This window comes from Neopelma chrysocephalum, unplaced genomic scaffold (assembly GCF_003984885.1).
Source record: "Neopelma chrysocephalum unplaced genomic scaffold, ASM398488v2 Primary Assembly neopelma1_82, whole genome shotgun sequence".
Taxonomy (NCBI): Eukaryota; Metazoa; Chordata; class Aves; order Passeriformes; family Pipridae; genus Neopelma; species Neopelma chrysocephalum.
The window spans coordinates 3,121,645-3,142,960 of record NW_020897744.1 but is presented as its reverse complement, the minus strand read 5'-3'; the positions used below and the strand labels follow the sequence as shown (position 1 = coordinate 3,142,960).

General features: G+C 47.1%; 2 protein-coding genes and 2 non-coding genes across 5 annotated transcripts; all 4 read left to right on the top strand.

Moving 5' to 3' along the window:
- Positions 1-8,357: 8,357 nt before the first annotated feature.
- Positions 8,358-15,186, top strand: CCT6A (chaperonin containing TCP1 subunit 6A). Its single transcript, XM_027690975.1, has 14 exons — positions 8,358-8,527; positions 8,802-8,865; positions 9,853-9,987; positions 10,587-10,760; positions 10,856-10,959; positions 11,617-11,727; positions 12,236-12,395; positions 12,624-12,706; positions 13,106-13,202; positions 13,468-13,615; positions 13,936-14,069; positions 14,181-14,283; positions 14,596-14,668; positions 14,841-15,186. The coding sequence occupies exons 1-14, from the start codon at positions 8,394-8,396 to the stop codon at positions 14,911-14,913; spliced, it is 1,593 nt and encodes a 530-aa protein (XP_027546776.1). The 5' UTR covers positions 8,358-8,393; the 3' UTR covers positions 14,914-15,186.
- On the top strand, positions 10,330-10,461 carry LOC113971380. The gene has a single exon (XR_003535532.1). It is a non-coding gene; the product is annotated as a small nucleolar RNA SNORA22 (small nucleolar RNA).
- Positions 11,349-11,482, top strand: LOC113971379. Its single transcript, XR_003535531.1, has one exon. It is a non-coding gene; the product is annotated as a small nucleolar RNA SNORA15 (small nucleolar RNA).
- Positions 15,187-15,713: 527 nt separating the features above from the next.
- SUMF2 (sulfatase modifying factor 2) lies at positions 15,714-20,802 on the top strand. 2 transcript variants are annotated; one of them, XM_027690976.1, is made up of 9 exons: positions 15,904-16,024; positions 16,324-16,480; positions 17,672-17,786; positions 18,281-18,325; positions 18,539-18,689; positions 19,029-19,084; positions 19,474-19,558; positions 20,067-20,232; positions 20,576-20,802. In XM_027690976.1, the coding sequence occupies exons 1-9, from the start codon at positions 15,952-15,954 to the stop codon at positions 20,679-20,681; spliced, it is 954 nt and encodes a 317-aa protein (XP_027546777.1). In that variant the 5' UTR covers positions 15,904-15,951; the 3' UTR covers positions 20,682-20,802. The 2 variants fall into 2 exon arrangements, with proteins under 2 accessions (XP_027546779.1, XP_027546777.1); XM_027690978.1 differs by lacking the exons at positions 20,067-20,232; positions 20,576-20,802 and adding an exon at positions 19,968-20,066 and having other exon boundaries at positions 15,714-16,024; positions 19,474-19,614.
- The last annotated feature ends 514 nt before the right edge of the window (positions 20,803-21,316 follow it).

Genomic DNA, 21,316 nt, shown 5'->3' with positions numbered 1-21,316 from the left:
TTAGACACAAACAACAACTTCCTATCTATCTCACTTCCCAGCTTTTTGTAAAAGGTTTTGTTTGCTTCTTCCTTCTAATCTCTTAGACATCTGTCAGGACATGTCTTGTATAATTGATCTGGGTAGCAGGTTCTCTCTTTTTCTGGGATGGGGAAAAACACCATCAAACAGCACATTCTAAAGAATTATGGATGTCTTTACATACCTTCATCTCTCACTAAGGTAATTTAACGTTCTATGTATCATGTGAATTTTGAAGTTGAGAGGTTTTATATACACAAATTCCCATTTATTTTTTGCCCTTTTTTTACAAACTTTGCACCTCCAGACACAAAAGACACCCAGTGAAGATGGAGAAGATCATCACTATGTGTCTTGCCGTGGAAAAGTACAGGACCTGACAGGCACCGATGTCCCTCACTGCCAGACAGGAGCAATCCAGGGATCACACATGATGGTAAGCACCAGTGCTGTCTCCTGAGGTGACTTTATGTGCTCACCACGAGTTCACAGCTAAATAGTTAATGCTTAAAGCAGGAACAGGAACCTTTGGGTTTATTTCCGTGAGAAGTAACCACGTGGCAAATATTGGGATACAAAAGCCTTTATGAAAAATTGCCATAATCACTAAAAATTTGTAGAACACACACACACCCCTTTTATCTGTTCCTGTGTATCGAATAGAAGAGAATACTTCAGTCCTTTGTTGAAAGGTGAAAGCTTATATAAATAAAGTCACCCAGTCTAAGAGGTGAAACCTCTTGTGAACAGCCAAGAGCTGTGTTTGTAAGAGAGGATCTGTTTGACAAACAGGTAGATGTGAAGTAGCAAGAAACAGAGAGAGCAAGTGATATGAAAGGCAAAGGCAGCCATGAAACAGAACTTTCTGTGAGGCCTATTCTGCTGTCCTTGAGTGTTTTGCTGTGAACACACCTCTGTAGAAACCCAAGTGGGTTCATGGCATTTGCACAAGGCCAAGAAGGTGACACAGTAGCTTCTTCAGTGCTCACCTGCATCCCAGGTGTGAGTGAGAACGGCAGAGCAGGTACCACCCAGCCCACACTGCCCTCCTGTGCACTTGGGTGAGGTGTGGGAAGGTAGGACAGAGCCTGGGCTCAACCTCCCCAGGGTGCCAGAGAGCAACGGGGAGTGGGGGCACAACAAAGAGGAGATATTCCAGACAAGGGCTTTTACAGACCATCCCTGGGAAAGAGAGACACGGACTGAACTGCAGTTTGGCAGGTCTCTGCTGTTGGTGCATGGACACACTGTAGAACTCTGCTCTAGCCTTAGAATCATGACTAAAGAATTATTTCCTGCAGACCACATAATTTTTTTTTAATCTTTTCTATAAAAACTGCACTGGACATATAAGAAATACAGTCATATGCCATCAGCACAGCACATAAAAGAACCCTCTCTCTCTCTTTAGTGGCCACTTCCCTCTGACAGAGACCAGTCCTGAGGTCAGACTTGGCAGTGGATGAACAGGTGACACGTGAATTCCATGTTTACTTTGCATTAGCCTTGACTTGACATCGGCTCCAGAGCACTTTGTTTGTGGTTGCAGTGAAATATTGTGATTTTCCAAGCAGCAAGGCTTTGATTTTAGGTCAGGCATCGCTATGGCGTGACATGGGCGTCACGGTGTTCCAGCACTGATCCCTTATTATGCAAAGCCATCCTGTTGCCTCATGCTCACCTGGGGCTGCACTGCAACTCTGCCACATCGTGATGCAATGTCACCCTGTGAGGACACTGCACTGTGACGTGGTTTCTTGGTGAGAACCTGGGATATATCTCTAGATATATGTCTTCAAAATTTTAACTTCTCTCAAGAAAACGTTGCCGTAAACACACATTGGGAGCGGGAAGGAAGAGACATTAACTTTTCCTTCTCTCTGATATCCACATTTCCCACAATCCTTTCCCTTCTGGATGTTCCTCACAATATGAGACCAATGCTGTGATGGACTTTGCACTTTGATGGACAAATAAAGCAGTTAGAGGAAGAATTATGGTTACCACCTGTGGAGCCATGGTTGGAATTAACCCTGTCCTCTCTTGGTTGGAATTAACCCTGTCCTCTCTTTATTCCATGCAATAATAACTCTTCCAAAATAGTTTCAGAATGTGGTTTCTATTGCCTAAAAATGACAAGCTGGAAGGGAAGAACTGGGGTTTGAAATGCAGAAACCACCAGTAGTTCATCAGGGCAAAAAGAATTGAAGCTGTGCAAAGCCTTTCTAAGGACAAATCTCTAAAAAATCTCTGTGTAAGGGAATACCAATGTTTTATTCCAGACTGGTACAGGCCTCTGCAGTTGGCAGAGATTAATTACTTTGAAATACAGGGCATCTGATTGCTTAAGTCTGTCAATACTTTATTGAGACAGTAAGAAAAAAGAAATTCCCACAATGAGTTCTGTCTCCATATGAAAAACACGGGTAGAGAATTTCTGATCTCCCTGCCACTGAATTTCAGATGGGTAATTTATTCCTAGCCTGTTATTTGCATGCTGGTAAAGCATCCAAGCAGCAAACATTTCAACAGGTCTCATAAAATATTGAGGGGGAAAGTTGGAAACAAGAATATGGGGACGAGAAGAAACAATTGGCAAAGAACTGACTAGAGAAGACATAAGAGCAACAGAGGGAGGGAGGTTGGGTGAAACTTGAGATAAAGATGGAGAAAAAGGAATTCACAGGGGGAAAGCAGAATTCCCATGAGATCTCCTTGCCTCCAGACTATGAAGTACTGGGAAAAAAAGTAAAAAAGGCATTTTCACAAGAAATAATTCTCTTTCGTAATAGACAGGGAGGAGTCACAGAAGCAAACATGGGAATTATGCAAGACCACATGTCAAAGGAAAACAACTGAAATCCTCTCTGTTTGCTGTCCCTTCAAAGAAGGGCACTTGCCTCACTGAGAAAAACTGAGACATCCTCAGTACCTACATGTAATGTAAATGGAAGGAGAAAGTGGTGCTCAGAACTGCAGGTGTTTGGGGCTGGAATATTTCAATGAGATCTTGACAAGATCTCAAAATCCTCGTTGTGACTAAACCTCACTTGTTATCATCTCAGCTTTCAGAAGTGCTGCCACGCTGCTACCTTGCATTTTGTTCACAGTTATTGCTGTGAAAGAATAAAGATTCAGTGAATCTTAATGAAATATTACCCAGCACTCAGGAATATCCTTGTTTGCAAACAATTCCTGGTGTTTCTGATCCACTTTCCCCGTTTAACATGGGAAATGTTAACATGCAGTGCCATCAACAGAATTTCAACCACATTAAACTGTTTCTGTTGCATTGAAGGGAAACTGCAACTTAGAATAAGGGATTTGGAGAAAATAGTTCTTGAAACTTTTTTGGGGACCTTTTCTGACTACAGGAGTGGTTCTGCTTCTAAGAACATTCCCAAGAGTGTTTCCATTGTATTAGTTTAAACAAACCACTTAATCCTCGTTGTTTCTAGTCTTGTGTCTGTAAAATAGGAATAATATAATGACAGCTTTTCTGTGCTGAGGTGATTCTCAGAATTAACAACATGCTTTGAAAGCTTTAGAGAAAAAGTGATACATTTAAGCAGATTAGTTTTATTTAAGCGAATCATGGCTGTTATATCCCTGCAAGTTTTAAAAGTTCAACCCATCCATCCATAACTGTGAGTTGCAGTGGTTTTCAGGGTGAGAATAGAAAGATTCAGTCCTTAACCTGCTGTTTTCTGTTCAGTTTGTAAAGGCAGTGATACAAACCTGTGTGCAATCCAAGAGATGTGCTGTTTGTAGCTGTGCACTATTATCTGAACAGCAGTGCCTCACAGTGAACTCACTGAAGCACCTTGTGAAAAGTAGTTGAAAAGGGGCAGCAGGAACCTGATGGATGTTGACAGACACCTCCCAGCTCTCCAATCCCCTCTCGCCTGTCCTGACAAAATGATGGTGCTCCCACCCTGCACGATTGCATCATTCATTCATGCTGCTGTTATAAAACAGGCACCACGCTGCTGCCGTGCCTCGCGGGGCACTGCCCCGGCACAGGATACCCTTCGTTTCCTATGCCAGAAAAAATACAGTGTTACAGAGCTGAGAACCAAACGAACTGAGAGAAAAGACCCCAGTGACTTACAGTATTGAACTGGCCGTGGCTGCCGCTGCTGCTGCTGCAAACAAACCTCTTGGCTTGCACAGGACAAGAAGGGGTCAGCTGAGACCTTCAGTCGCACAAACACTCGGCACGGGCTGCGCTGGACGGGAGCCGCATTTTGTAAATCACGCTCCGATAACGTGCTGAGTAAGCCAGCCCGGGTGTTTTGTTTGAAATGGTTGCACACATGTAACCAGAGAAGTCCAGCTGTTCGCTGACAGGGAAGCGAGGAGAGGTGTAACCTTCCTACGTCGGGGGAGGAGCCGCCGGGCCCGGCTTGGGTAGGCACGGCTTGGCCAGACCCCAGCACGATGGGGAGCTCGCTCACCCCTCATCCTGTGCCATGGGCGTGGACAACCAGAGGGGTCTGAGCACAGGGATGAGCCCGAGGAGCGGCTCCGACAGGCAGCAGTCAGGAATTACTCTTGGCATGAAATCAGAGGCAAAGCAGGGACACTGTTCCCTTTGGCTGAGGGAGAGATGAAAGGGGTTGGGAGCTGATTCAATATTGCCTTTTGGCTTAAGCATCACCGTGCAAAGTTCCACAAATCAAATCAAAACTCATCAAAAGCTACGGAGCAAAATAAAAACTTCGGCGTGTAACAAGGCTCTGTTTTGTGTCCCCAAATGCAGTGTTGTCAAAAGCAATGGGAAAACTGCAGAACCTGCCTGTGCTCGTGTTTGGGATCCCACAGAAGAGCTTCCCTCTGACACTGCTGTGGGTATTGGTGAGGAAACAGGAGAGTGCCAACCCAGAAGCTGTTCAAGGTCAAAAAAAGCTGAATTTAGCTGATTTAGCTACTTTTGTTCACTTGTGATAAGAGTCCTGTGACTGCTGCCCATCTTGACAGACTGTTCTGCACCACTGGATGCACCAGTCACATTCTATGCCTGACCTCATTTGCCATCTGGGCAGTATTGCCCCTCCAAACTACACGTACTAATTAAAATCAATCACCTTGTGTGCCTCTCCTCACATGTTTTCCTTTATATTTCTTTCAGAAGTTCTCAGTACACGACCATTTGGGGACAGGAGCATCTGTCAGTAACTTCTGGTGTCAGGAAAAAATGGGACCAAGCCCCTTTGCTGCAAAATTCACCAGTGACAGGGATCACCCTTCAGTCTGGTCCTGTTTGTCAGCTTTATCGTGGCAGGACAGTATGTTGTTTAAAGCAGATTTAGAAATCATTTCTGTGAATGAGGTTAAAGGAAAACAGATCTTGATAAAGATGAAAGGAAATGGCTTTTACTGAGAATCTCAGAGGGGTTTTTGGCCAAGATAAGCAGTGCATGGCTTGACTAAGAGAATTGCTGCTGAATATTTCATGAAGGATATTCCCTTTATTTGGATTAGTTTAACAGACGTGTTGGTTTTAATTCAGTTAAATATTTTGATTCTAATCTGGTGTAATCCATTGAATTCAAAGGACAATTTGAATCTAATAAGCATTTGCCCTGTGTTTTTACTACACATTAAAACCAAATGAACAGAACAATTCAACAACTACAGCTAAGACTGAAAAAGGAAGAAAAGCTTGTCCTGATGGCTGAAAAATGCTGCAAAATGGGCATTTAATGTGAAAATGCTCATGAGAAATAGCTATTCTCAGGCATGTGATCCAGCAAAGAAACACAGAGAGCTCTGCTTGGAAGCTTTAAGAGGATGTTCAGGAGTGAAAAGCACAGGTTATGGATGTGTGACTGCTGATACAACCATTGTACATGACTACAGAACCTCTTCAGTCGTACAAAAAAGCATAGACCACTTGCATAAAGGATTAGAATGTCTTTGAAAACACCTTTTTTTTCCCCCCATTAGAAAACATCTAAAATTCCAACTAAATTTTTCCTGCAGTAATAATTCCCCTCACAAACCTGAACCTGCCTGGGGAATGGCCACATCCCTGTCAGCAGCCAGCCCCACATGGCACAAGTGCTTAGGGTGGATAATTCCTGCCTTTCCACAGGCATCAGCAAGGAAAACATAAAATATAACAAGCCTGCTAGTATGGGTTTGACAAGGCTGCCCTCTGCTGAGAACAGCCCTGAGAGGAACAGGCAGAAAAATGACAAACCAGAGAAGCAAGAACAGCAAAATATTTATGTGTTAACTGGGGGCTACAGAATCAAGAGCAGAGCTGGGGATCCAGGTGTTTTACCTGGACATTGCATCCATGCACCTCAGATATTCCCACTTCACCCTCTCAGGGCTGGGTTGGATGTTTTGTTTTGTTATGGTTTCAGCAGGCCAGCAGCATCCCAACAAAGTGAAGACAAAACTTCAACAGAGTTCCAGAGCCAATAACGGAATGCCAAGTGTGATTTCCTGCATTTTGCAATGTTTAATGTTTATTTCTAATGATTACAACAACAGAAGAGAAAGCCCAGCCGCTCTACTAGAGTCAGCATTAAAGTATTTCACAAGACATGCGCACTGCTCAGCTGAACAAAAGGGATCCAAACCTGTGTTGAATTATGTTCAAACACCAACTCCACCTAAACCTTTTTAAAACCAGCACTCCAAGGATATGAGCAGCTCCAGGGATATTAGTCCCTTCCAGAGCTGCCAAGTCAGATGGACAGGCCACGCATGGGAGTCCTCCTTTGCCTGGAAACTGAGATCCTCACCCAAAGCAGGTGCCACAGCCAACAGCCAAACCCAGCGAGGCTGCCCTGACACTTGACACTGCTTCCATCAAGCTCCCCCAAAACTCCTGCGCAACAAAACTGGGCCCAGCAGCAGGCTCAGACTTTATTCCTGGAAGTGGCATGAAAACATGTTTGGCTCATTGCATCACTGCCTGGTGGGTTGCCAAGGCCCAGTGTCCAGGGCTGCATCCAGAGCTCCCTGCTGAAAAAAGTGGGATGGAGTGGGGGAGATTTCATAGAATGACAGAATGGTTTAGGTTGGAAGGGACCTTAAAGACTATCCAGTTCCAACCTCCTGCCCTGGGCAGGGACACCTCCCACTATCCAGGTTGCTCCAAGCCCTGCCCAACCTGGCCTTGGACACTTCCAGGTATGGAGCAGCCACAGCTTCTCTGGACAGCGTCACGCCTGGTGGGTGAGAGCTGGGGAAGGGTCTCTGTCTTCTCCATACCAAATACTGACAAAATCCTGGCCTGGGGGCCAGTTGTCCCTGTTTGATGTGGTTCAGCACCCGCTGGAGCAGCTGGAACACCGGGAACCACCTGGATGTCCCTGGCACTCTGCAGCCAGGACAGGATTATTCTGGGGCTGGGCATCTTCTTTATGCAATACTTGAAATCACAAGAGAGTTGTGTCACATCTGATGTTGGCAGGTGCTCTGAGGGGTGTTTGGGGGTACAAGCCCAGAAGGGGCAATGTGGGCTCCAAACCTGGTTCAATCTGTACCCACAGGGATGTGAGGAACCATGGCAGGAGCTTCTTCTCAAGCTCCTCCCCAGGGAAACTCAATTGTGCTCCATTTCATAGCCCAAAATCACAAATATTTCAGTGTCTCAAGGTGTGAGCCCTGACAGGCCACGTAGGGTAAACCCTTCAGCACCCATCAAGGTTGCCTTGACAGTATTTCTGTTTTTCTTCCGCAGGGAAACCTCTGGTGGCCTTGGGAAGGATCATCCCCATCCTTGGAACCCCTGTGAGGGGTTCAGGCCAGAAATGCCCTGGGTACAGGGGTTGTGCTGGGGCCTGTACAGGCTCTGGTGCCCCACACAGCAGCTTCTGTGTTATGAGAAGACGAGTTTTAATCAACCTCAACCCTGCATTTTAACCATTCTGATTATTAATCCGGTCTGCTTAACTATTAATTCCACCGGTCTAATGTTAAATCGCCGGGTTCAATTATTTATTCCCACAGCTCTGCGAGGCTGCTGAGGGCGTCTGTGACATGAGAGGGCGGGTTAAGAACCGAATGACCCAGACCTTTCAGACACCCTGACACAGTGACCGCCGGCCCGCTCCCCCCTCATGGCCCCGTCTCCTCAGCGGCGGCGCGGGGGCGGGGCCAGGCGGAGCGACAGCCGCCACAGCCAATAGGAACGCGGCAGGCGCTCCGGGGAGCCAATGAGCACCGCGCCTGCGCCCATTCCGCCCCGCGCCCTCTCGCAGCGGGCGGAGCGACAGGCACCGCAGCCAATAGAAACGCGCCTGGTGCGGCGAAGGGCCAATGAGCTCGTCCGGAGAGTTCTAGAAGGGGCGGGGTTTGCCCTGCCCGCCCCGCCCCGCCCCGCCCGCGCGGCGCAGAGCGGAGCGGGGAACATGGCGGTGAAGGCGCTCAACCCCAAGGCAGAGGTGGCCCGCGCCCAGGCCGCGCTGGCCGTGAATATCAGCGCGGCCCGAGGGCTGCAGGACGTGCTGAGGACCAACCTGGGCCCCAAGGGCACCATGAAGATGTGAGGGAGCCCTCCTGCCGCGGGCGGGGTTGAGGATGGGGGGGCGGGGGTCCCACGGGCTGAGGGGAGGCGTGAGGGGAGAGGCGAGGGAAGCGAGGGAGGGCCGAGACGTGCGGAGGGGAACAAAGAGATGGATGAGTGGATGGATGGATGGGGGGATGGATGGATGAATGGATGGGTGGATGGATGGGTGGGGCGGGAGCCGTGCGGGCCCTTGGCCGCGCACGTGTGTCGGGGCCGAGGCGCCGCTCACCCGCCCGGGTCCCTCACGCAGGCTCGTGTCGGGCTCCGGAGACATCAAGCTGACCAAAGATGGCAACGTGCTGCTGCAGGAAATGGTGAGCTGCTGCTGAGCCTCGCCGGGGAGGGGATTTAGGGAGACAGGAGCCTGCTGGTAGTGCCAGTGAGCGCCTGTGGCTGAGGAGGGACCACATCCACCACTGTGGTGTTTGCCCCTGTGCACTGAGAGCAAAATGTCCCTTGGGAGGAAGGGAAAGAACTAAAATGAGTTCTTTCATGCTAGAGGTAGTACTGTAAGGAAAACAATGATAAAAAGCTAAACGGCACCATAAATAGTCCCATTGGGTTTTATCTCACTGTAGTACAGTTACTAAGCACCGAGCTTTTCAAATGTGGATACTGTTGTAGGTTTGTGGGCTTCTAATCTGTTAAAATACCCTTCAGTCAGCCTCTGGTGATGCCAAGTGATGTGTGTGTGCCTTACATCAAAAGACAGACTTCTCTAAGTGAACTGAAGTCGTGTGGTGGCTGTGGAGAGTGGACAGACAGGCACGGTGCTCACGGCTCAAACACCAAATGTGCTGCTCAGCAGAGGAACTGCAAAGAGACAAACTCATTGAACGTTCTTTGGTTTCATAATAAGGAGTAAAATAACCAACTAAAGAAGTAGCAAGTTAGTAGCAAGTGCATACCAGACAAATTGGGGTATGTACAGCACTGATGATGCAGAGATTGCTAAATTGGCTCTAAACATGGTGGATTTAGTGCCAGCAGCAGCTTGGATGTGATGGTGGTGCATCCTTTCTCTGTCAGGCTCACAGTGAGCTGAGGACTAGTTTGGCTCTGAGCACTCAATGTTTTGTGTATAGATGCATAATCTAAAGGGGGGAATAGTGTTACAAGGGTAAATTCCATCAACTTACAACTGTTGTTGTTAAATGATGTTATTAGTTGAAACATGTTGAATTGACATAAACCATTAAAACATCACCAAGTCCTTAAATACTTTCTTTAGCTGATCTCAGATTGTTGCTTTGTGTACCAGTGCAGTGAGACTTCCTGCTCAGCTTCTTATTTTTGTCTAGCAAATCCAACACCCCACGGCCTCCTTGATAGCAAAAGTAGCAACAGCACAAGATGACATCACCGGAGATGGCACCACCTCAAATGTCCTGATCATTGGGGAGCTCCTAAAGCAGGCAGATCTCTATATTTCTGAGGTGTGTACGCAGTGTTTCTGTTGTAGGTGGGCGAGTTAAAAGCTTCACTGAGACCCTGCAGCTTGTTTTGTTTAATGTTTAATACAAATGAAACATAAATGTATATTTCTGCTTAAAAAGAATGCATCACAAGTTGTAAAAAGGGAAAAAGCTGGAGAGGATGACTTAAGACATTCAAAATCAAATCCACTTATTGTGGATATTGTAACTTTTAATAAGGTTTTGTCTGATACCTTCTGTTACTTTGTTTTACCTGTGTTAAAACACTTCTTGGTGTTAAAATGGAGATCCTCCCTGAGGGCAGATCTTTTGAGTATTGTAAGTTATGAGTAGACATTCATATTGCACAGTGAACACCCAAGTGTGCTTTGTAGTTCCCTTGGTTTCAGTTCTGTGCTAGAATAATCTGTACTTTTCCTCTGCATTGAAAGGATTTGCATTCCTTTTATATGTATTCAGAAGGACAGAACACCTTGTCTTTGCAGCATGCATATTCCCTACGTTTTACATTGCGTGGAATATTGAAACCACAGGCTCTATTTCTGTAAAAGTACCATTTTGTCTTCAGTTGTCTAATGATTTCTCTTCCCTTGCATTAGGGTTTGCACCCTAGAATAGTAGCAGAAGGATTTGAGATTGCAAAGGAGAAAGCACTTGAAGTTTTGGAGCAGGTCAAAGTGACCAAGGAGATGGACAGGGAGACCCTCATAGATGTTGCCAGAACATCCCTCCGTACTAAAGTTCATGCTGAGCTTGCTGACATCCTGACAGAGGTGAGTGCTCAGGTCTCCTCTGCCTCTTTGTGTGAACAGCTCCAGGGATGTTAAAGTGCTGGGATTGTTACCATTTCACCCCCCTTCTGTTCCAGGCTGTCGTAGATTCTGTTTTGACAGTCAGAAAACCAGATGAACCCATTGACCTCTACATGGTGGAAATCATGGAGATGAAGCACAAATCAGAGACTGACACAACGTGAGTCAGGAGTATCCGGGAGCTTCCCTGAGGTTTGAGTGGTCTGTGGGGTCTTGGTTTCTTTTTAAGAGAACTCAGGCTACTGCTGGAAAAATTACTAGGGAAGGGCTGAAAGAAAGGCAGAAATAGAAATTTTAGCCATAAATACTTTGGCAGCAGAAGTTTGTCAGTCACTGAACTTCATTCCCTGATAAAATTTTTGAATAGCAAAGAGCAACACTGGCTTAAGCTTTTACACAACATAAAGACTTTTTCCCTTAGTAATCGTGTCTGTGGCTTGGTTATTCTTTAGATTTTTATCTGTTAAATACAAAATAGCATTTGATAAATGGAAACTGGATTGTGGTAATCTAGGTGGATATTCCATAGGCTTTGTATTTACCTCAGTGGCATGGCTGAATTCTGCACTAGCTTTCCTCAGTAGCTAATGCAGTCAGACACCATGCCAGAGCAAATTCCTTTTTCACTTTGCTTGGTGTGCTTTTCATATGGGAATGGGCATGCCCTTGGAAGGGGAATACATAATCCTTGTTTACTCCCAACACAACTTCGTGTTGGACCAGTTTCTCTGGCAGTTCTCTGACTAGCCTGCACTTCCATGGAATTCATATCTTCCTATGCATCCATTGACACACAAAATGGTTTTTAATCTTCCAGGCTGATCAGGGGGCTGGTTCTGGATCATGGTGCTCGGCATCCTGACATGAGGAAAAGGGTGGAAGATGCTTATATTCTTACCTGCAATGTGTCTCTGGAGTATGAGAAAACGTAAGTACACAGCAGCGAGGTGAGGAGCAGAAAGTGCTCATGTCTTAAGGACTCTTCATTAACTTGTGCTTAAATCCCAACCAAAAGGACTGCACAGGTGTGGAAGGTGAAAGGGAAGAGGTGATGCCCCTTCTGCAGCCCTTTTGGAAAGGGAAAGCTAGTGGATGAAATAATGTCTGTGAGAGGCTGAGCTTTGTAGTGGTTTTTATTTTGTTGTTTCATTGAGGAAAGGCTGAAAGTCTTTCCTTTCTTGGGCATAATTTGGTATTCTATAGCAAACATAAAAATACACCTCAGAGTTCTCTTAGTTTCAAGTATCTGCCTTATTTCTTGTAGTGGAAAAGCTCTGAACTAGAGAGCAGGAAGAGCAGTTTGGGTTGAGGGGGGTCTTGTTTGTTATTATTTGATTTCTTTAGAATGTTGCTGAAAAGATAAGCCCTCATGCTTGTTTCTACAGCAGAAAGGATAGTTTGCTTACTACTTTAGTGGTTTGTTTTTTCTCCTTCAGAGAGGTGAGCTCTGGATTCTTCTATAAAAGTGCTGAAGAGAGGGAGAAGTTGGTGAAAGCAGAACGCAAGTTCATTGAAGACAGAGTGAACAAAATCATAGACTTGAAAAGAAAAGTCTGTGGCGATTCAGATAAAGGATTTGTTGTGATCAACCAGAAGGTGAGATGAAGGGTGTAACTAAAAATTGATTTCTTGGCCACCATGTGCTGTTTGACTCACTTGGTACAGAAATAGCTGAATTTAGGCTGGTACTTCTGAATTTGTTTGTACAGTTCCTACTTGAGATACTCTGTAAGCCCTGAGGAAGAAATTACTCGTTAGTGTCAGACTGAGAGAGGGTGTTTTTAGCTTTTTCTTTATCCTGATGGTCACTTCCTTCATTTCCAGGGAATCGACCCATTTTCCTTGGATGCACTTGCAAAAGAAGGAATCGTTGCTTTGCGGAGAGCTAAAAGGAGGAACATGGAAAGGTCAGTTCCTGGGGAGAGGAGAGGGTAAAATAACCTGCTCTTCCAAACTGGGACAGTGAGTCAAGTCTGGCTTAAATCCACCTTCAAGAACTCGAACTAAAAAGTCCCCTTCAATCTATCCAGCTCCTCCTGGTGTAACTCAGGGTAGTTTGTACACACTGTAGAAAGGTCAGTTCAGCACACTGAGGGATGGGGGAATTTGAGCTCTCAGTATGCTTCAAATGCAAAAGAGACTTAATTCTACAAACTTATTTTTGTGAAGAGCTCTTTGATGAACAGAAGCAAACTGTTCCAGGCCCAGGAAGTGTGTTGTGCATGCTAAAATCCTGCCCTTATGTTAGTGACTTCAGGTTTTACTGACCATAAAGCAAGTGCTGAGCTGTGTGTGTTCTGTGCCAGGCTGACCCTGGCGTGTGGTGGCACTGCCATGAACTCCGTGGAGGATCTCACTCCTGACTGTCTGGGACACGCAGGGCTTGTCTATGAGTACACCCTGGTGAGTACAACCAAGAGCTGTGCTGGGGTATTGAATTAAAGGCTGGTGGCATTTCACATCCCTGGGTGTTTGCTCTTGTCATAGTGTATTTTCTTGGTGTTGTCTGTAAAACTGAGAAAAGAAAAAAAAAGATCCTGCTGGTTCTCATCACTTCTCAAAGTGCTCTTAGTGCAGAACTGAACCTGAACACGTCCAGTTTTTTTATTCAGTGTACAAATGGATAAAGCAAGTGCCTGACAGGGATACCCAACCCTGTTTCTCGCAGGGTGAAGAGAAATACACCTTCATTGAGAAGTGTGAGAACCCGCGCTCCGTGACCCTGCTGATCAGGGGCCCGAACAAGCACACGCTCACCCAGATCAAGGACGCCGTGAGGGACGGGCTGCGCGCCGTGAAAAACGCCATCGAGGACGGTGAGTCTGCTCTGGTAGGGGTGTGAAGAATCTCCTGTGGAATCTCCCTGCAGAATTAGGGAATTCTGTATCACCCTCCTTGGTACCGCTGCAGTCAGAGCCCAAACCACGTGTCACAGCTCTGCCACTTTGTAGTTTACAAGTTACAGTTACGGCTCTGCCACCTTGTAGTTTACAAGTCGTTTACAACTGTGTAATTACTCACCTGCTCAGGTACGAGCTGTCTTTTTAAGAATGAAGAGATCAAACTGCACTGAAAATGAACTGTTTGAATGGGAATAGGTGCTTGCTTTGGTTTGATATCAAGCTTTCCCTTGCAGGGTGTGTGGTTCCAGGAGCAGGGGCACTGGAGGTGGCAGTAGCTAATGCTCTTGTTAAGCATAAACCCAGCGTGAAAGGAAGAGCCCAGCTTGGAGTTCAGGCTTTTGCTGATGCTCTGCTCATCATTCCTAAGGTAAAGAAGTTCCTGAATAAAGTGACATTAAAGCACATGCAGACCCATTGCTTTTTCTGCTGGAGGGCTCTTTAATTAACAACATGAAGTGACGAGTCTGTTCTGTCCCAGGTTCTCGCTCAGAACTCCGGGTACGATCCCCAGGAGACCTTAGTGAAGGTTCAGACAGAGCACGTGGAATCAGGGCAGCTCACTGGGGTGGATCTGAACACTGGTAAGGACTTCCTGAATAATGGGGTGATGCTCTAGTAAAGAACCTGTCTTGGCTCAGCTCTGAAGAACAAAGTTGCTCTGAATGCAGAAAATTTTACCCATTTCCATAAAAAGCTACACAAAAGCCTTGGCGGGTGTCCTGTTGCTGCAGCTGGATGTGTTGTACTGCAGTGCATTCTGATTTAAGGGTTTTTAGTGAAGATAAAACACGGGGTAACACTGTGTTGGAGGTACTGAGTGATACCAGATGTCAGCAGAAAGTCTCACTTTGTTGTGTGAACTGTATTTAAAGACTGTTTCGCTTCTGTTGTAGGGGAGCCAATGGTGGCTGCAGCAGCTGGAATCTGGGATAATTACAATGTCAAAAAGCAGCTGCTCCATTCATGGTAAGGGTTACAGGATTTCCACTTGAAACAGCAATGGCTGATCATTTAAATGATAATGTGGAACTGGGATATCCCAGACAGAGGAAGCTGCCTGGAAACAGGAAAATAAACCTGAGTCTTCTCAAACTATGTCAACACGGCAATTCTAACAGTATTTATTTACTGTTCGTAGCACGGTGATTGCCAGCAACATTCTCCTGGTGGATGAAATCATGCGAGCTGGGATGTCCTCTCTGAAAGGCTGAGTTGGATCTGCTGGTGGGACTCCAGTCGTGCCCCATGGAATGTCTCCAAGGAATCCCCCTGATGGCCACGTCCTTGGCCCTGGTGGATTCCCAGCAATGGAAGTCACTCTGCCATAAGGGGCAGCCCCTTTGGTAAACATGGCCACTCAAAATATTATCAACTTAATCAAAGATTTGGCTCTAAAAATGAGTTATTTATTTTTGATTTCACTGAAGTGTACGGCTGCGGTTGCTTTCATTTTTACCCAATAAACTGTTCTGTTCTGTGCTTTATGTGTGTTGGTTCTTTAAAACTTCACCTCCTCCTGAACATTCTGCTTCAGCCTTCCCAGCAGTGATGGGCTGCATTCCCGATTCCTGCTCTTGGGAGTGCTGTCAAACTACTGCGCAAGGGTCTGCTGCGGGAATAGGGTGGGATCAGGCCTGGAATTTGTTCAGTAAACAAAAGAGCTGGATTAAGACAATCACTTAATAGTTTTGTACTTGCTTATGAATCAAACTGAGTTCACTTACTGTAGAATGGGTTGAAGTGGGTGGAAGGAAGGACCTGTGCAAGGTTGTCACCTTGTCACAACAGAGGGGTGAATTTTTAACACTGATAGTGATGCATTAAAGTATTTACGGATGGGTGCTAGAGCAGGTCTAGGCGGAGCTGCAGTTTCAGATCGGGATTATGGGAGGGGAACAGGCCGCTGCCCTCCTAAATGATTTTCCCTAACCCCAGTGCTGCTTTGTGTTAACAGAAAGGAGTCCCCTTCCTCACTCACGTGGCTGCTGAATGACCATAAAAGAAACCTTAAAAATCAATAACCCACCACAAAAAAACCCTCAAGCACCAAAAGAAGCCCCCCTTGCACGCCTGGGTGAAGGGGTTTGCGGGTGGTCCCGGTGCCAGAAGGCGAAACGCGTTTTAACCTCTGGGTTTGTAGTTGCGGTGAGAAGGAAATGCCCCTTTTCTTACAGAACGGGCCATCCACGTGGGGCAGGGCCCGGAAGCGCTTCCCGAGCCCGCAGCACCTCCGGGTCGGATCCCCCGGGATGGCCGGGACGGCGGGGCCGGTCCTGCTCCTGCTCCTGGTCCTGGTCCTGCTGTGCTGCGGGGCTCAGCGCGGTGAGAGCCGAGACCCCCGCGCATCCCCCGCGCAGCCAACCCTGCCCTCCACCGAGCTCCCTGCCCATCCTCCCCCGCGAGGGGAGCCACTCCCTGCCCGACAAACACTGAAAATGGGGCTTGAAATGTTTTAAACCTTGTAACCGAACCCCCCAGGCCTGTAGAAGCGCCGATCGCAGTCGCTGCTGCAGCGCACCCCCCTCCAGCACAAAACAGGGATGTTCCCGCAGGAGCTGCGCTGTCCTGCTCGGTCGCGTTTGAAAATTGAACTTCTCGTGCTGAATCTCTTCCCCTCTTAGCTCCTGGAAAGGATGAAGGCATGGTGCAGCTGCCCGGAGGGACGTTCCAGATGGGATCCGGCTCCCAGGAGAGGAGGGGCGAGGAAGGGCCCGTCAGGGAGGTGACAGTGAAGCCGTTCGCTGTCGACAAACACCCAGTCACGAACAGGGATTTCAGGTGAGAGCGAAGGCTCTGCCGGGCGAGCCCTCGGTGCCTCGGGTGGCTGAGGGGAGGGTGCTGCTCTGGGTGTGGGTGCCGGGTCGTTTGGGGCTGGTTCCTGGGGTCTGAAAGCCAACGCTTGGGTGCTCCCAAAAAATGTGTCTGTCAGTAATAAATAACCCTACGAGTGCAGGCCAAAGCATCTTACCAGTGTACCTTGCAAACATCCTTCATTTTTTTATCCTTTCTTCCTCTTTCTTTCCCCTTGTTCCCTTCTCTTCCTCTTCCTTCTCTTCTCCTCATCCCCCTCCCCCTTTTTCCTCTTAATTCTTCTCCTCTTTAGCTTCTTCTTTTTCCTCTCCTTTTCTTCTTTCTCTTCTTCTTCTCCTCCTTTTCTCTTCATGTTCTTCCTTTTCTCCTCCTTCTCTTCTTTCCCCTCTTCTTCCTTTTCTTCTTCCTTTTGTCCTTCCTTTTTGCTCTTCTACTTCTCCTCTGCTACTCCTCTTCCAAACACATGTATGTTTTGTCTTTGTGCCTCTTTTTTACTAATAGGGCTGTTCTACTTCAGATTTCAGGTTCCTGTAGGTTCAATTCCCATTTGTAAACACCAGACCACTCCATGAATTTTATCAAAGCCCTTGTACAGAGCACTAATAAATGCACTGGGGGAAATGCCTTTGCCTGCCTGGCTGAGCCCTTGTTGGTTAAAAATACTTCCTTGACCAGAAACTGCCCAGTAATGGCAATTATTGCAACTTAGGCAATGGGGAAACAAATGGTGTAGAAGCAGAGTGAGATTATTCAGTAGTATGTGACATTTTTTTGCATTTTGGGGGCATTTACAACAGCAGCTGCAGGTTTTATTGGCTTTTAAGGGATTTTGAATCTCTGCAATTGTTACATGTTATGGAAGACCTGAGTGCAGGGTGGGTTTACCTGCACAGGTAACATAAAAATGATCAGATCTGTGAACAGATGCATATTGAATGGTTTTATCTGTTAGATCTATATGGTTTTTGTGTTAAATCTATATCAATCCATATGGAACTGTGCTGGGGAGGAGCCAGGACTCTCTGGAGCTGGGGTGTCTGTAGGTCATGTACCTTTTGCCTTGCTCTGAACTTGCTGCATTCACACATTGCTGTATTTGGTGGTGCAGCACTTGAAGATCTCTTACCCAGAAGCCTGAGCATGTTGTATTTATGCCAGGGAGTTTGTTAGAGAAAAGAAATACAAAACAGAAGCAGAAGCGTTTGGCTGGAGCTTTGTCTTTGAGGATTTCGTGTCCGAAGAGCTGAAAAAAAAAGTCACCCAAAAACTGGAGGTAAATCTAAACCCCACGGGGATGAGTTTCGGTGACCATGGGTTTGCTTTTCCACTGAGGAGCAGCTGCCTCTCAGTGCAGGGCCTGGCTGTTCTCAGGGGTTTTTCTTTAGTCTGGGGTTGTTTTGCTTTTGAACCTGACAGGCTGAGCTGGGGTTGACTCCTGGTGCTTCTCTGTTCATATCCTCTGTGAGCACTGTCAGAGCTGCTCCAGGGAGCTGTGACAGAGCAAAGCACGTCTCAAAGTACTTCAATAATCGAACTTTAAACAGAAAAACTAAACCAGCACGAGCCTCTTGATCTATTTTCACTTTTAAAATCAGATGCCTCTGCTCTGTGGGAAAGCACCATCCCAATGCCTGTGATAACCCAGCTCAAACTGTGGCTTTGACCCATTTCCAGACTAACACACGCTGCTGTGGGACGGTGTCAGGGGGTGTCACCAGTTCAGGTGTCACCAGTTTACCTTTAATCTGGTGCTGTTTCTTTCCCCAGTCGGCCCCGTGGTGGCTGCCCATCGAAAAGGCTTTTTGGCGACAGGTGAGTGAAAAACCTGCTGTGGTGAATCCTCTCCGTGCTGGGAGCTCGTGTGTGTGTCAGCGTGTGCCGAACCTTATCAACCAAAAATGTGGGGGGAAAAAATGGCAGCTCTGCTGCATTTTCCATCCCTTCACCTCCTCCACCCCCCCAGTCCCTTTCGAATTGAAAATTTGATACGATCATTTCAAATCTGCTTGCTGCAATTCTTCCCAGCCCTCAGGCCCTGGCTCCAGCATAAAGGACAGGCTGGATTACCCGGTGCTGCACGTGAGCTGGAACGATGCACAGGCCTTCTGTGCCTGGAAAGGGAAGAGGCTCCCGACGGAGGAGGAGTGGGAATTTGCTGCCAGGGGAGGACTGGAGCGTATGTACCACAAACTCTGACCCATTTCCAAACCAAGGCATCGAGCAGTGTTAGTTCCATCAGATCCAAACCTCCATCCTGGGATGTTTTCACAGGTTAAGAGGGAAGAGAAAAGGGATGGGGAGGAGGTAAACCACCTCTTTTGGCCTGGGAGTCTAATAATAATAACAATAAGTAAATAATTAAGATGTTGCTGATTCCCATCTCCTCGCTTCCTTAGCAGTGTCTGTAGGGATTAGACCCACAAGCCCTGTTTATATAATTATAAAACCAATCATAAAAGCCTGGTTAAAAACTGGAGTGACACAGGAGTAACAGGTGTCTTTTCCTCCTTGGCAGAAAGGCTGTATCCCTGGGGAAACAAGTTCCAGCCAAACCGTACAAATCTGTGGCAGGTGAGATCCTAAAAATCATCCCATCTGCGCTGAGCTCTCCTGAGGGTGGTGGTTAACTCGACCACTGCACTGGCTGCTGGTGCTGGGAAGCACTGGGGACTTAACTGCAGAGCACTGAAACTCAGTGGGAGAGAGAGAGCAGGGTCACCCCAGCTTCCCTGGGAAACCAGGGTTTCAGTGCTTCTTAAAATTCATACGTAAATTTGTTTGAAAAAGGGGGTTGTCTTGGGAGAACTTTAGGTGGTTGATCTCCTTTGGCCAGAAATGCTGCGTAAATTTGCAACAGAGAGTTATTTGCCCAATTTAAGTGTGACACAGCCCCGTGAAAAGCAAGATTTTATGTTGTTTCTGTGGTGGTTCTTTGCTTGGAGTGATGTCTGTCCCCCCAGGGCGATTTCCCGCGGGTGGACACGGCTGAGGACGGTTATCACGGCGTCTCACCGGTGACAGCGTTCCCCCCTCAGAACAGCTACGGTACATCCTCCTCCTGGTCTGAGGGATCTGCTTCCTAAATCAACACTTGTTATAAAATCCTGTAGTTGTGGCAGAACTTCAGATGTGATGTGGATCACAACAGCATCTTGATGGAATAGCTGAGCCCAGAAAAGCATTGCTGGTTGGTGCTGGAGTTGGCCGATGTGCACCCAGTGCACTCCAATGCACCAAACCATCCCCTGCTTTTAATCAAAACTTGGTTATTTTCCAACTCAGTGTGATGTACCTGAAAATCCCCAGCACACTGGAGGGCAGTGGATACCATGCCCTCACACTGATGGGAAATGATGAGACACATTAAAGGCCCAGTTGTAAACTGGGGCCAGTTTGGAACACAGTAAAGAGCTTCTGGTTCCCAGTCTCGCTGTTAAACCATGCTCTTGCACTGATGCTTTGAATGTTGTGCCCCCTCTCACACCCCAAAGTGCTTTTGCAGCCCTCACAAATGTGCTCTTGTAATCCTGACACAAAACCATCCCTGTCTCAGGGCTCTACGACCTGCTGGGAAACACCTGGGAGTGGACGGCGTCGGAGTTCCTGGCTCCGGGAAGGCCATCCAGGCAGGGGGCTCAGCACATGCAGGTCCTGAGAGGGGCCTCGTGGATCGACACTGCAGATGGGTCTGCAAACCACAGAGCTCGTGTTACCACCAGGTAGGTCTGGGCAAGGCCCAGCTGCTGCTTTGCAGGGATTTCCTCTGGCCTGGTTTTATTTGGAATGGAGGTTAAAGAGAATTGTTTGTTCCTACTCAGTTTTTTTTGAGAAGCAGTTGGGAGAACACACTACAAATACTGCTAAAACTTTCCTGCTATAAATCCAGCCCTAACTGCTTCTCAAACCATATGTGTTTTCCATCAGGTATTTAGAATTAAATGCTTTTCTTGAAGTTACTCAAGGGAAATGGAAGATGTTTCTAGTCTGTTACAGCAGGTCACATTAAATGATCTAAGTGTTAACTAGGAAGGGTTAATTTGGGGTTTCTTTTTCACTGTTGAGAATGGGGAACACACCAGACTCGGCCTCCGACAACCTCAGCTTCCGCTGCGCTGCCGACATCCCGCCTGTCACAGCCTGGAAAAGCCGGACCAAACCTGAGCTCTGAGGGGTCACTTGGGAAGACCTGAGGCATTTTCTCCTGTGGAGATGATCAGTAACCCCCAGCTGTCAATTCCATTAAACCCTGATGGTTTTAAAAAATTAAAAATAAATACTTTCAGCTATAACTCCTTTGGGCACTGGGATGTCTGGGCGGGAGCAGCGACTGGGAACAGCAGGGTTTGTGTTTAGTATCCTTTTGGTGTGGTAGATATTCCAGCTCTCCTTTTGGTGTCCTTTTTAAATAAGCAGAGGGGTGTATGTGTGTGGGACCAGGCAAGAGCTTCTCTGACCTCCAGCCCCACATCCACAGCCCCCCATGAAAGGCAGCTGCCAGGGGGGAAGTGATGGGGGCACATCCCTGGAAAGGGGATTCCTTCATATATCAGTCGCCATCAACCATCTGCTGAGCCTTCCCAGAAATAAAACGAGGCACCTTTATTGACCCTTGAGCAGTGACAAAATAACGTGTTTGCTGGTTTCTAAGTGCACAGGTGTCACAAACCAGTGACCCACCTCTCCCAGGTGTTACAACCAGCACAAAGGCTACAAACTGTCTGTGCACAAGCTCTGCACCAAACCTGATGGGACAAGGAGCCCCAAGCACATGGGTGGGCAGGGATACCACTCAGGGCACTGCTC